This window comes from Thalassophryne amazonica, chromosome 18 (genome assembly GCF_902500255.1).
Source record: "Thalassophryne amazonica chromosome 18, fThaAma1.1, whole genome shotgun sequence".
Classification (NCBI taxonomy): Eukaryota; Metazoa; Chordata; class Actinopteri; order Batrachoidiformes; family Batrachoididae; genus Thalassophryne; species Thalassophryne amazonica.
Genome location: NC_047120.1, coordinates 60,426,896 through 60,440,326, shown reverse-complemented (window position 1 = coordinate 60,440,326; position 13,431 = coordinate 60,426,896). Strand labels below are relative to the sequence as shown.

Here is a 13,431-nt window from a genome sequence, read left to right as displayed (position 1 = left end):
AGTGTGACAATGTAAAATGAAAACCAAAGAGGAGGAGAAAAAAAAATCCCCTGGATAATGACACTTTCAAAGAGAAGCATTTTTTTTTCTGGAGTTCTGTGCATGTCTATTTCCAACATCCTTCCAAACATCACAGGAACAAACCTCAAACTGTTTTTTCACTTTCTATCCATTCTTGCAGTCAATATGATGGCGGTGAAGATGCTAAGCTGTACCTCAGTCTGGAGCTGGAAAATGCCGTTAACCAGAGCTTTGTTTTCCTTCATCAATCTGGTTGTTTCTCTTTGCTCCGACTCCAGAGAAAAGAACAGAGAGTCACAGTTTGGACACTCGAGCTCCAGACTCCCTGTGAGCAAAAACAGACTTTAACAACCTGTCTTTGGAGCGACAATGTCAGAGTCTGAGAGTGCAAAGTCATTAAGTCATTTGGGTAACTGACTGTTAACCAGAGGACAGCCAGAATACTTCTCCCTGTGAAACCTTTGTGATGTCATAAAATAGGCATGATAAAGGGAGAGAAGAAAGACCATCTTGTTAAAGCAATTACACACATCTACCCCAACACAGCTCTATTCACATCACTACTGCCACCATTACAGAAACCAGTGAGCTCATATACACCATTGCCATAGTAATCCCGTAAACACTTGGGCGTAAGATGAAGAATGCATGCAGAGAGAGCCCCCCACCATGGAGAAGAGTGGAAGCCCAAATCAGGGAAGCCCAGGAGGACATTATTCAGCTAACTGAGGTACAGAAGGGCATCATGAAAGACAGGTCCTGGATGGATAAGAAGTACAAGATGTCCAAAGCTGAAGCCACAGAAACTGCCAAACAAAGGCTCACAGCTCTGGCTACTCAGCTAAAGAGATACACTCAAGAAGCAGAGACAAAGAGAATACATGACATCTTCTCCAATGACCCATCCAGGGTGTACTCCCAGCTGCAAGGCAGAAATGGAAGTACAAGGACAGAGCCGCCCAAAGCTGAATCTGAGCAATACTGGAAGAACATCTGGGAGAAAGACATCACACAACACCAACACAAAGTGGCTGGTGGCCCTAAGAGCACACTACTGTGACCTCCCAGAACAAGAACCAATCAACATCATGAAAGCAGACAGCCAATAAGTCTCAGGAACGAAGAGCTGTACAGCACCAGGACCTGATATGAGCCATATTTACTGGCTGAAGAAGATAGCAGCACAAATAGGTGGACTACGATGAGCAGGTACTCATCCAGACTAGCTAACACATGGCAGAACAATCCTGAGCACAAAGAATCTCCACAAGGCTACAGCACACCTAATCTAATGGCCAATTACCTGCCTCTCCAGCACAAGCAAGCTCCTCTCAGGCATCCTAGCAACCAAGTTCAGTAGGAGCATGAGGAAATCAAAAACTACCAGGGGTTGAAAACTGGAGAAGAAGTGAAAGATAAAGTCCAAAGTGGTCCCAGTAGTAATGGGACCATTAGGAGCTGATTCCACACACAACATCAGAGGTCTCAGCCCAGAGGAGTGCAGTCCGAGAACACCCAAGATATTTGGGTACCATTTAAAGTCACTCAGGTCCAGCTCCAGTACTGGACTTGGATCTCAACAGTCTGTGATGTCAAAACCAACATAAACCACATTAACCCTCTGGGGCAGACGCCGTCGTATACGACGGCTAAGACCAAGCTTTACTAAATTATAAATAACTTTTGAATGACACGAGATAGAAACTTTTTTTTTTTTTTTGCTGAAAAGTTAACTCCGCGGACTTTCGAGCCAGCCATCGGCCATCTTTGTACTCCCCATAGAAGCTGTGTGATGATGTGAATGTGAGTGTCCAATCAGAATTGGTTCACCGTCATATGGTTTTCCAAAATCCAATCGTAGGGCAGATTTACCTCATGTGAAAACCAAAGATCGTTTTCAGGAGACGGAGAGCCTCTGATGGCAATCTCACATGCTCAAACAAAGAGTGTGTAACTATCAGGATTGCGCCATTAGTTTGCATGTGAATGTTACTGGATAACTCTGTTGCTTTCTCGGTGTGAAGCACTGTTTACCATATCAATGAAGCGAGGGGGAGGGCCGCTCCTCAGACTGCAAGGAGCCAAAGTGGGCCAAAGTGTGAATGAAAGCTGCTTTAGGAGCAGCACAGAACAGTCCAAAACACAGTAGAAGTTTGTGTTGTAACCTTTGTGTAATAGCAGACAGAAATTGCTTTGAGATGAAGACAACAAAACGCATAGACCATTTTGTATATATTGTTCAAACTGTGCATTTGTGTTTATTGTTTGAACCTTTTTGTTGTAGTCTTTCACACAAGACCTCAAATTACCTTTATAAAGTGTCAAAACAGTTGTTTATTATAGTTTCCTGTGTGTTTTGAATAAATGTGTGGGGAAAATTATTTTCCGCTTTACTTTTTTCTTTTTGATTGTAAACCTTTATTACACTTATAAAACACAACAAAACCATATATTATGAAAGCATAGGTTGTCCTGAAAAAAGACATAAAACTTGATTGTGGGATACAGGGATAAAACATTTATGCCAGGCAAGTGAACTGTCCAAAAAATGCCCTCGGACCCCAGAGGGTTAAAGACCAGAGAGAGAGCCTACCTGTCAACCTCTGCACCTCCTCCTCCAGCCTTGTCCTCTCTTTCCCCGCCTCCTCCTCCATCCTCCTCAGCTCCTCCTCCAGCCGCATCCTCTCTTTCCCTGCCTCCTCCTCCATCCTCCTCAGCTCCTCCTCCAGCCGTGTCCTCTCTTTCCCCGCCTCCTCCTCCATCCTCCTCAGCTTCTCCTCCAGTCGTGTCCTCTCTTTCACTGCCTCCTCCTCACTCTTCCTCAGGTCCTCCTCCAGCCGCATCCTCTCTTTCTCCAGCTCCATTTCCTGGTCCTTTCTCCTCAGCTCTTCCTCCAACCTCGTCTTTTCATCCTTCCACACTTCTTCTGTTTGTCGCAGCTGGACGATTATTTCCTCCTTCTGGTCATTTATCTCCTGCAGTCTCCAGATCTCCTCCTCTAAAATTGCTGAGGAGAAAACAGGACAAATATTCTCTCTCCAAAAGCCATCATCTTTCTACCAACTCCCATCCTACTCTTCCTCGACCCACCTCTCTTCCTGGCTGGCCTCCCTTCTTCCTGCTCTTCTTCTGCCACAGCTTCATGCAGGCGTTTTCTCCTCTCACTTTTGTCCTCTTCATCCCCTCCTGTCAGGCAGCGACAGTTCAACTGAAGCTGCACAAGCTCAGACCGGATTGACTCCACCAAAGCCCTCTGACAGAGAGAGAAAGATATGCAAAGACAAAGTCATTAGGACTTGATAATTAGCTCATCATACTTGTGTTCAGTCTACTGCAATGATTTAAGTTTGGCTCTGAACTCCACATAAAAACTCTGAGATAGTCTAACTAAAGCTTTGGTCACTGCTCATCAACATGTCACCAGAACAGACCAGAGTGGAAAGAATGAGGATGTCCTTTTATGGCTGATGTCTACAACTTAAGACATACAAACATTCCTTAATGTGCAAAATAAAAGCGTGCATACATCTCTGGTGGCATCGTCGATAGTGCTGTCCACGGTCGCCTGGAGCTTATTGATGATATCATCTTTCTGCTGACAAATGTCAATCAGTTCTGAAACCTTCTGCTGCTGTTGCTTCAAACTCTGCAAATAAATAAATAAATAAAAACCACAAACATTAAAACAAAGACTAAAGATTACGAAGTCTCAGGCTGCAGTCTCCCAAAAAATACTTTTACATGGACAATTCAGTTCGGACAGATTTGATTCCCATGACCCTTCCCCTTTATGTTCCCACCCCGCCACAACCTGTCTGCTTTACTGCTGCCCCACTCCCCTGTAATTAAATGACAATAATAAAATTTAATAAAATGACACCTCTGATTTTTGGGTGGTCTAAAAAGGAAGCGCATCCAACAAAACCTGTGACATAATGACTGCAACACTCAGACAGCTGTACCAGTCTGAGGTAGCGATTGGCAGGTGTGTGTTCATGAAAGTTTTCCTTCCGGGCTTATCCTAAAGGAAAGTCACCATCGTATGGTTTTACTGGTCTAGACCTGCCATATAGATAAAGTGTCATGAGACGATGTGCAATTTGGCGCTAGATAAATAAAAATCCACTTAGACATTATTTTTCTTTCCAAATGAAAATTAATGAAATCAATAGTGAGATCTTAAAACGTTTTGGGTGAAAGCACGGTGAACACCCCAATTACGTTTTTATATGGTGAAAGTCATTTCAGGACCTCAATGTTTCTTTTCAGTTAAAAAAAGTAATCCCAACTGTTTAACCTAACACAATGTGCCAGTCATTTTGCATAATTTCTGAAAGTTTCAGCAGTCTACTATTAAAAACAAAAATTTACTGGTACTTTGAATACAGTACCGTTTACCCACTTTTGTATGTTACCAGTGGCTCTTTATCTTTTGTGCATATTTTGTTTGATTTCTATGAGAACAATATTCATCTGGCAGTCAACAGATGGCAGCAGTAATCATTTATGGGATAATTTAACTTATTTTACTATTTAAGTAAAGGTCTTATTTTTGTTTAATCAAATCAATAGGAAAAAGCAATTAATTTATAAATTAGTTGCCAGTTCTAAGATACCTGTTCAAATGTTTGTCCATTATGTCAACAACCATTTTTGGATCATTTTTATGGTTTTTATGGAAAAAAAAAACAAAAACTGAAGTTTAGTAAATACTTTCTCTTTCTATTAATGTTCTTATACAACTGTGGAAAAATAGTTATTTTGTAAATAATACACAGGAGTTGAAGCCTAAACGTACATATGTCTGTTCCTTATGTCAACAAAAATGTGGAAACTGCCTTTTGAGTAATATTCAAGCATCTGTTTTGTCAAAAATATACTACTCCCCACATATTTTAGGAGAAATTTGGATCATACTTATGAATGTTTTAGTTAGAAAAGCAAAGTTGGCAACATTATGCCTATTTTTTGATTAATACTCCAACAAAAATGGCTTGAAGGACAAAATTCATCAATAAAACTTTTTTAAAGCACTTTGACACAATGATCCATGCATACTCTCAAACCAATTCATTAAAAAAAATAGCTTTTTGGCAAAACCAAGTTACGTTAGTTTAAAAAAAAGACAAATCTCTGATAACACTAATAACTATTTATTTTACTCTTAAATGTAAAAATGTAAAAAAAAAAAAGAAGTGTATTTTGTCAAAACAAAATGTACTTTATTTATATTACTGAATATGTTTGAAATTAGTATTTCATGTATATAATTGGTATTTCCAGGTCACTGAAGCAGCTTAGACAGCATGCCTGACTTAGAAGACCCATTCCTCTTGCACTGTTGACTAAGAAAGAGAAGGGTTTTAATACCACTGTTGCTCTGGGGGTTGGTAAGGTTAGACCTTATCTGTGTGAAGCACTTTGAGGCAACTCTGTTGGGATTTTGCGCTATATAAATGAAAATAAATTGAAAAATTGAATTGAAACTGAATTAATATTTGTTTTGATTTATAAATGGTATACATTTCTGAAATGTACAGAACAACTTACATTTGATGTTATACTTGTGTCGACTGTAATTTTCATTTTTAAGTCCTCAAGGGCCAAAATTTTGGCCGTTCACCTTGCTTTCACCCTTTGGCAGAATGTTACCAAGAGACAGTCCACAGTACCTCTGTCACCTCCTGCAGTTGGTCACGTGACTGACGATTCTCCAATCGCAGGGCCTCCAGCTCTGCAAGTAGGAAGCAAAACAGCGAGCAGTCAGAGGTCAAGTTCAGCTCGCCAACACACACGCACACACACAAAAGACTTTCTGAATATGTGCAGTCCATGATAAAGAAAATGACACTAGACCTGAACTTCTGTGGTAATGCATGATGGGGTGGTTTTTATTTAATTTTATTTGGTTCCTGACAGGGAAAGTAATTCATAAAGCTGTTTTTGAGATATAAAATACATTACTGCTCCAAGAATTCAGTGACACCAATAAAAACCACGGTCACTTCAGTGCATAAATGTTGTCTGATGAATTGGGCGTGGACTCTCATCCACTGATGTCATTTACTGATGTCCATACTGTTAAACTTTGACTGCAGCACGTCTCTGGATGACCATCTGTTTACCCGTGTCACTGACAGGTTCGCTCAGATAGCGGTGGACGCTCTGAGCATCTTCTCGGATCCTCTGGAGATCGTCAGTCACTGCACTGATGAGTCCCTCCAGGTCTGCCTCCTGAAATAATCAAGATTCATTAGCAATTGTAATTACCAGCAGCAGAAAGTAAAAAAATAAAAATAAAAACTTTGTGAAGAATCATGCAAACAACAATAGGATGTGTACATTTCCAGAATTATATGCAGTTAAACCTGAATGCTGCTCTGAAAAGCTCCACAAAAGTCCACCTGATTGAAATAGGCTAATAGTCAAAATTAGTCACACAAAAATTTGGAGCAAACACAATCAGAGAGGATTCATTGTCAGCGACCATGCACTGATGATGGCCGTTGTCACATCCACCATTTTCATGCAGCTCAGTTTTAACAATTTAAATTCCAGCTTACTTGTATTTAGATTTTTTTACATTTGTCTTTGTTTTCAGTTAAGTGATATTGAAAACTGAAGCTATATTTAAAGAAAATCCACTGTAAGGATGCAAGTTGAAACAATACAGTGAATGCAATTTGTAATGTTTTTAGATGCTTAAACATTTGTGCAAAGGTTGTAAGTAAAAGGAAAACTAATAAAATACGAGTGAATACCTTTTAATGCTTGAGTACATAATTTAAAATGTTTCCATGCGGTCGTTATGTATAAACTATAAATTCACAAAATTTGTGCCATTCTTAAATTAACAGAAAGTCTCCAGCTCCTGTTTTTTAAAAAAATATCAAATGTGATGCTGTGGATGAACCTTCAGTATAAATGATCGTGATCTTATCACGTCAGAGAAAAATCGTTTCTCTGAATTAGAGACTAAGAATGGCTTCAGAGCAGACTGTGGACAATAAGAATGTTCTCCTTCACCTTGGTGTTGACAGTTTGGATGGAAGCCTCAGGAAGCGTCTTGTTGACCAGGTTCTTCAGGATCTCGATCCTCTTCTCTGCCCGCTCCTCCAACATCTCCCTTTCCCTCTCGATGCGATCACTGACACAAGGATGCAAATTGGATGCAAGTTGTCAGAAAATAAACAGGCTGAAACACCCTGGAAAGTTCTGTTTGTTCTATAAACATCTTCATCACTGTGAGTCTTTATCTTCAAACATTCAAAATGTCATAATTCAAAAGCTGAGATTTTTTTTCCAATTATTGTCACAGTTACAAGCTTCAGAAAAGACAACATGTGAAATCTAGACTGAAGACTTACAAATATGTAAGAGTCAAACATGTTTTCGACACTCGGTACTTTATGTGACTTAATTAAAAAAAAATAAAAAACATCACCCACCTGTAGTCTTTCTCCATCTTTTTGTAGAGCTCCATGAACTCAGCACACACTTCCTCTCTGATCTGAGTCTCCAGGACCAAACGCAGCGATGACTCCACATCATCCTGAATGTACACAAACACACTTTAATGTGACTGCAGAAGCCCTGCAAAACCCTCATTGGACAGCAGTGCCACGAGAGGATGGACAGGCTAAGGTAAGCAGCTAACTGTATAACATGTCACCTTTATTTACATCTAGTAAGGCAAATGTGCAACCGGACACTTCCAATTATGTTTTCACCTCTTCAGTGGCAACAAGAAGCTTTACTATTTCTTATTAACCATCCAATAACATTAACTGGCCAGTTAACACTAGTCTAAATCAATGTGTCAATTAAGTCAATTTTGTCTTGAGGGAAAACATCACACCAAAAGGCAAAAATAGATAGGTTGACTAGTGTGGAAATTTTCATTGGACTGGTAGCCGTGTTTAGTTTTATTCTGATGTGTTTTATTTTCTGATGTGTTGTAAATTTAAGTGGTTATATTTCCAATGCTGTTATTTTAATATATTTGATTGATTTTTCATATACAATTATTCTTTCAATCATTTGGACAAAGGCCTAATGAATGCAGTAAACCCGAAAGTGTGGAAATATGACATTTACTGTAAGAGCACCTGAGAAATGACAAATTTTTTTAAAAAGAGAAAAATGTGTTGTTTTAGAACTTAAACCTGTGAAACATTGCGTAACAATTTATTTCAGTCTGACTTTGCTGCAGAAAAGTTCAAACCAGCTTATTGTAACTCAAAACACATTTACCTATGAAGTCAATGTTATAATCATTAAACTGATTTGTAGTTTATACTTTAGTTTTACCTTTGCTTACTGGTGGATTAAATATGTTCTTTTCCACCAGCTTTAAACAACAAAAACCAACATTAAAATACTTTAGTTATTTTACTCTTCTTTACAGGATAGAAATCTTTTTAAAGGTTAGTCTGGTTTAGTGAGGTGTGATTTTTGAGTTGAACAGTTCTAATCAAACGGTAAACTGGATTTAAAAAGTGCTAAATCTGAGATCAAATGATTTTAACTGTTGGCTTGTGTTCTGATGAAATGACATGTCCTTTAGTGTTTCTGAGAGAATGTGATATTTTGGTCCAAACAATAATCAATCAATCAATCAATCAATCAATTTTTTTATATAGCGCCAAATCACAACAAACAGTTGCCCCAAGGCGCTTTATATTGTAAGGCAAGGCCATACAATAATTATGTAAAACCCCAACGGTCAAAACGACCCCCTGTAAGCAAGCACTTGGCTACAGTGGGAAGGAAAAACTCCCTTTTAACAGGAAGAAACCTCCAGCAGAACCAGGCTCAGGGAGGGGCAGTCTTCTGCTGGGACTGGTTGGGGCTGAGGGAGAGAACCAGGAAAAAGACATGCTGTGGAGGGGAGCAGAGATCGATCACTAATGATTAAATGCAGAGTGGTGCATACAGAGCAAAAAGAGAAAGAAACAGTGCATCATGGGAACCCCCCAGCAGTCTACGTCTATAGCAGCATAACTAAGGGATGGTTCAGGGTCACCTGATCCAGCCCTAACTATAAGCTTTAGCAAAAAGGAAAGTTTTAAGCCTAATCTTAAAAGTAGAGAGGGTGTCTGTCTCCCTGATCTGAATTGGGAGCTGGTTCCACAGGAGAGGAGCCTGAAAGCTGAAGGCTCTGCCTCCCATTCTACTCTTACAAACCCTAGGAACTACAAGTAAGCCTGCAGTCTGAGAGCGAAGCGCTCTATTGGGGTGATATGGTACTATGAGGTCCCTAAGATAAGATGGGACCTGATTATTCAAAACCTTATAAGTAAGAAGAAGAATTTTAAATTCTATTCTAGAATTAACAGGAAGCCAATGAAGAGAGGCCAATATGGGTGAGATATGCTCTCTCCTTCTAGTCCCCGTCAGTACTCTAGCTGCAGCATTTTGAATTAACTGAAGGCTTTTTAGGGAACTTTTAGGACAACCTGATAATAATGAATTACAATAGTCCAGCCTAGAGGAAATAAATGCATGAATTAGTTTTTCAGCATCACTCTGAAACAAGACCTTTCTGATTTTAGAGATATTGCGTAAATGCAAAAAAGCAGTCCTACATATTTGTTTAATATGCGCTTTGAATGACATATCCTGATCAAAAATGACTCCAAGATTTCTCACAGTATTACTAGAGGTCAGGGTAATGCCATCCAGAGTAAGGATCTGGTTAGACACCATGTTTCTAAGATTTGTGGGGCCAAGTACAATAACTTCAGTTTTATCTGAGTTTAAAAGCAGGAAATTAGAGGTCATCCATGTCTTTATGTCTGTAAGACAATCCTGCAGTTTAGCTAATTGGTGTGTGTCCTCTGGCTTCATGGATAGATAAAGCTGGGTATCATCTGCGTAACAATGAAAATTTAAGCAATACCGTCTAAGACAGTAATCATCTGAAAGCTGAGGAATCAGCTGATGTGTGTGGAAGCTGGTTCCTTTCAAACAGTCTGTAGATTTAGTGATGGAGGCAGGTACCTGATCCACATCCATCGTTGTCTTCTCCTCCTCCTGCTCCTCCTCCTCATCATCTCCTGCCTCCAGTACAGTTCCCTCCTTCAAACTCTCCTCATCCTCCTCCCACTCTTCACCATCCTCATCCTCCTGCACGTCCTCCAGACTAGTCTCCCAGGCAACAAGTGAGCTTTTGCGTCCTCGTCCTGAAACATTTCTGCGACGGTCAGCGTCATTGATGATCATAGATAATTCCATGGCTGACCTCTGGGGGGCGTCATCCAGAAGAGCTGGCCTGGAATTTAGTACAACAACCTGAGAGAGGGAAAAAAATATATATATATTTTAAAAACAACATATTTATTGTTCTGGTGAATAGTCAATATTTCTCCCCGATGTCTCCTTCAACACTTCACTTATCACAATCATCCTGAGCTTCTCTCAGAACCTCTGGACCAAACTAGGTCTAAAAACATCAGTTTGACAAGTGGTGGAATATTCTGAAGTCCAACAAGAAGTCCAGTTACTGTCAAGTAAGCTTTTAGTTATTGTTTTATAGTAAGCAGGGGCAGCTTTGGTGGCTGGTGGGCTGAGGCTTTGGATGAAAACAACCTTGTTTCAGCCTACATGCAGCTTCATCCACCTCATAATTTCCATCATGCATGCAAAAATAAGTCCTATCCCGAAGCTCATCAGGCCAGTGCTTATCTTCAGATACCGTAGCGTGAAGTGGATGAGAGGCCATGACACCAATCCATCACAGGTTACACCCGCAAAGCCAGGTCTATAGGTTGGAAGTCCCAATTCCTGTCCCACACAGCCATGCATGTGACAGTAGTAATTATTCCCTGCAACCCAAACATGTCCATCAGGGGGCAGACACCCAAAACAAATTTGATTTTTGTATTGATTTGGTGCATTAAATAAAAAAAAAAAAAAAAAAAAAAGGTAATGACTTAATCCTCATTATATGCTTTTATAATATGGTGGTTTACAAGAGGATGGCATTTATCAGTGTGGTAGCCATGCGATCAGCGCAGGTTCCCGGTTCAAGACCATCCGTGCACACTATGTAATATGGAGTTGCATCAGGAAGGGCAGCAGCGTAAACTTGTGCCAAATCAACACACAGATACATACTGGATCTGCTGCGGGATCCCAAGCAAAAAGGGAGAATCCAAAAGAACTTACAAGGTGATGGCATTTACTGCCTTTAAAGGACCATTTCGCATATCCATCTAGTCCTTCATGCACTGTTTTGCAGATGAAATGCCAAGGCTAATCATTATATCATCAGTACTGAACAAGCTTTATTGTCACATATTCTAAAAGTTAACTGATGTTTTTCCAGCTTTAAATTATCTCAAACATACGTGCGTTGCTCTGGCAGGAAACATGAACAACAGATGCTTTTAACAATAACACAGTGGACAAAAACTGTTTCCTTCACAGGAAATCATTTTCTTAAGATAAAAATTATATTTCAAACAAATTAAATATAAAAGCTGTAGTTTTTTTTTTTTTTTTTTTTTAGGACTTGCAACTTTAAACTGATGAGCCAAGACAGATTTGCTTTAAGGTTTGACTGAATTTACCATTGAAGGTGATATTATAGATGTGCACATGCCGATTATGTGTGCGCTGACCTTCTGAGCGAGGGCAGAGAACTTGAGGACGTTCAGCGTTTCATCGAAGCAGGTAGCGCTCTGGTTAATGTTGACTACCATGGAGACGTGACCAGAACCACAGAAGAAGAACTGCAGAAAGTGGGTCAACTTGGACTCCCTAAAGGGAACGTGATGTCGGAACCTACAAAATGCCAAAGACCCTGTGAGGGATGACTGAACCAAGCACCGCGCTGTAATAAGAGATCTTTCAGAGGAACCAGTGGACTCTGTGGCCAAGAAGGAAAGATTAAATATAAGCAAATATGACATTTGGTGGCAGAAAATAATTAAATAAATTAATAATTTACATCACCTTTTATATTGTTGAGTTTTGAAATGTTCTCTAGACAAAAAACAACTTCAATAAATTGCTTTAGAATATAAATGTTTTTATATGTATCATATTCACACATGTTATAAATGCAATGATTCACTAATTAATCAATAATAACTGTTGCTTGGAGTTCTGTACAACAAAGTTCGAGCTGAAAAGGAGATTTAGACCGTTACACAGAGCTGACAGAATGTGTCAGACTGTCAAACAGTGGCGATAAGAAATGGCTGAAACTCTTCATCACAAACTAGACCTCTTTCAAGTGTTTTGGCTGAATAATTAATTAACGATCACAAAGAATGACAACACTCAACACTAAGATCCAGTTCCATGTTTCTGTTGTGCACACAACAAATAAAATAATTTCAGAATCAATAAAAATCTTTATCAAATGTCTGAACAAACACACAAAGTCAGTCATACTTGGCATGCTGGTTGAGTCTCATGGCGCTGATGCACTTCCCGAGCGTTAGCAGAGAGCTGTTGATGTTCCCTGCTTCCTTCAGACGTTCGCCGCTGTTCTGAGTGCGAGAACAGCGCTCCGAGCCTGCCAGGTCACACAACGCCAACCTAAAACAATAAAACATATTTAAAAATAAATAAATAAAAATAGCATCCTGGACAAAACCTTGAAAGTATCAGCAGGAAGTGATGCCACAGGAGCTGGAGGCAGGTCTGATGAAGCTGGTGAGGTGTAACATTCTACTAACACACAAACAAATCTCCTTTCTGTAACCAGTTTTAGGGTTGGAGAAAACCCAAATAACCTCAACAGTCATTCATCAAATTTCAAAGACAAGAATCACACAAATACAGAAACATGAAAGTGTTCAAATTGTTAAATCTACCAGAAGGAACATTCTCTGGCCATGAAAAGAAGATATTTTCCATTAGTTGTAACTATACTGCCCTATCCAACTTCTTAGCACTAACGAACATATATAAAAATATACAAAAATGGGGAATTTCAGAATCTGTTTGTCAAGCAAAACATTTGAGTCCTTTAAATGTTTCCTTTTCGCATCTACCTCCACTTAGAAGACATACAAGTAAACTGTTGTGAAGTCTGTGTGCACTTCACAACAATACAGCAGACTGACAAATCAAATCAATCAATATTGTCCGGTTGGTCTCACTCGCTGATGCCGATGACTCGGGGAACACCGACATCCTCCACCTGGACAATCCTGACGGAGAAGATGCTGTGACTGGGCACAAACAAAATACAGTATTTTAAAACTTTAATTTAATCCAATTTACAATCTGAACTGACAGACAGAGCTCATGAGTTCAACAAAACTATTTTCTTAACAAGTGACAGAAACCATGAAATTTCACATTCTGAGTTTCATAGGCAGACTACGGTGATGTCATCAGTAATGTGGTCTGTGGAAGCTTCGTGGGGATGTTTGATGTGACTGAGGTGTGAAG

General features: G+C 39.6%; 1 protein-coding gene across 1 annotated transcript in view; it reads right to left on the bottom strand.

The window, feature by feature from the left end:
- Positions 1–13,431, bottom strand: part of kif20bb (kinesin family member 20Bb) — a 33,368-nt gene that overhangs the window by 9,692 nt on the left and 10,245 nt on the right. The window contains exons 11-22 of the mRNA XM_034194731.1: positions 13,137–13,208; positions 12,424–12,570; positions 11,646–11,808; positions 10,024–10,314; positions 7,470–7,573; positions 7,048–7,168; positions 6,147–6,255; positions 5,694–5,755; positions 3,548–3,667; positions 3,112–3,274; positions 2,615–3,028; positions 216–346 (exon numbers count right to left, since the gene is read on the bottom strand). Coding sequence (XP_034050622.1) covers positions 216–346; positions 2,615–3,028; positions 3,112–3,274; positions 3,548–3,667; positions 5,694–5,755; positions 6,147–6,255; positions 7,048–7,168; positions 7,470–7,573; positions 10,024–10,314; positions 11,646–11,808; positions 12,424–12,570; positions 13,137–13,208 — 1,897 coding nt within the window. The remainder of the gene's footprint in view (positions 1–215; positions 347–2,614; positions 3,029–3,111; positions 3,275–3,547; positions 3,668–5,693; positions 5,756–6,146; positions 6,256–7,047; positions 7,169–7,469; positions 7,574–10,023; positions 10,315–11,645; positions 11,809–12,423; positions 12,571–13,136; positions 13,209–13,431) is intronic.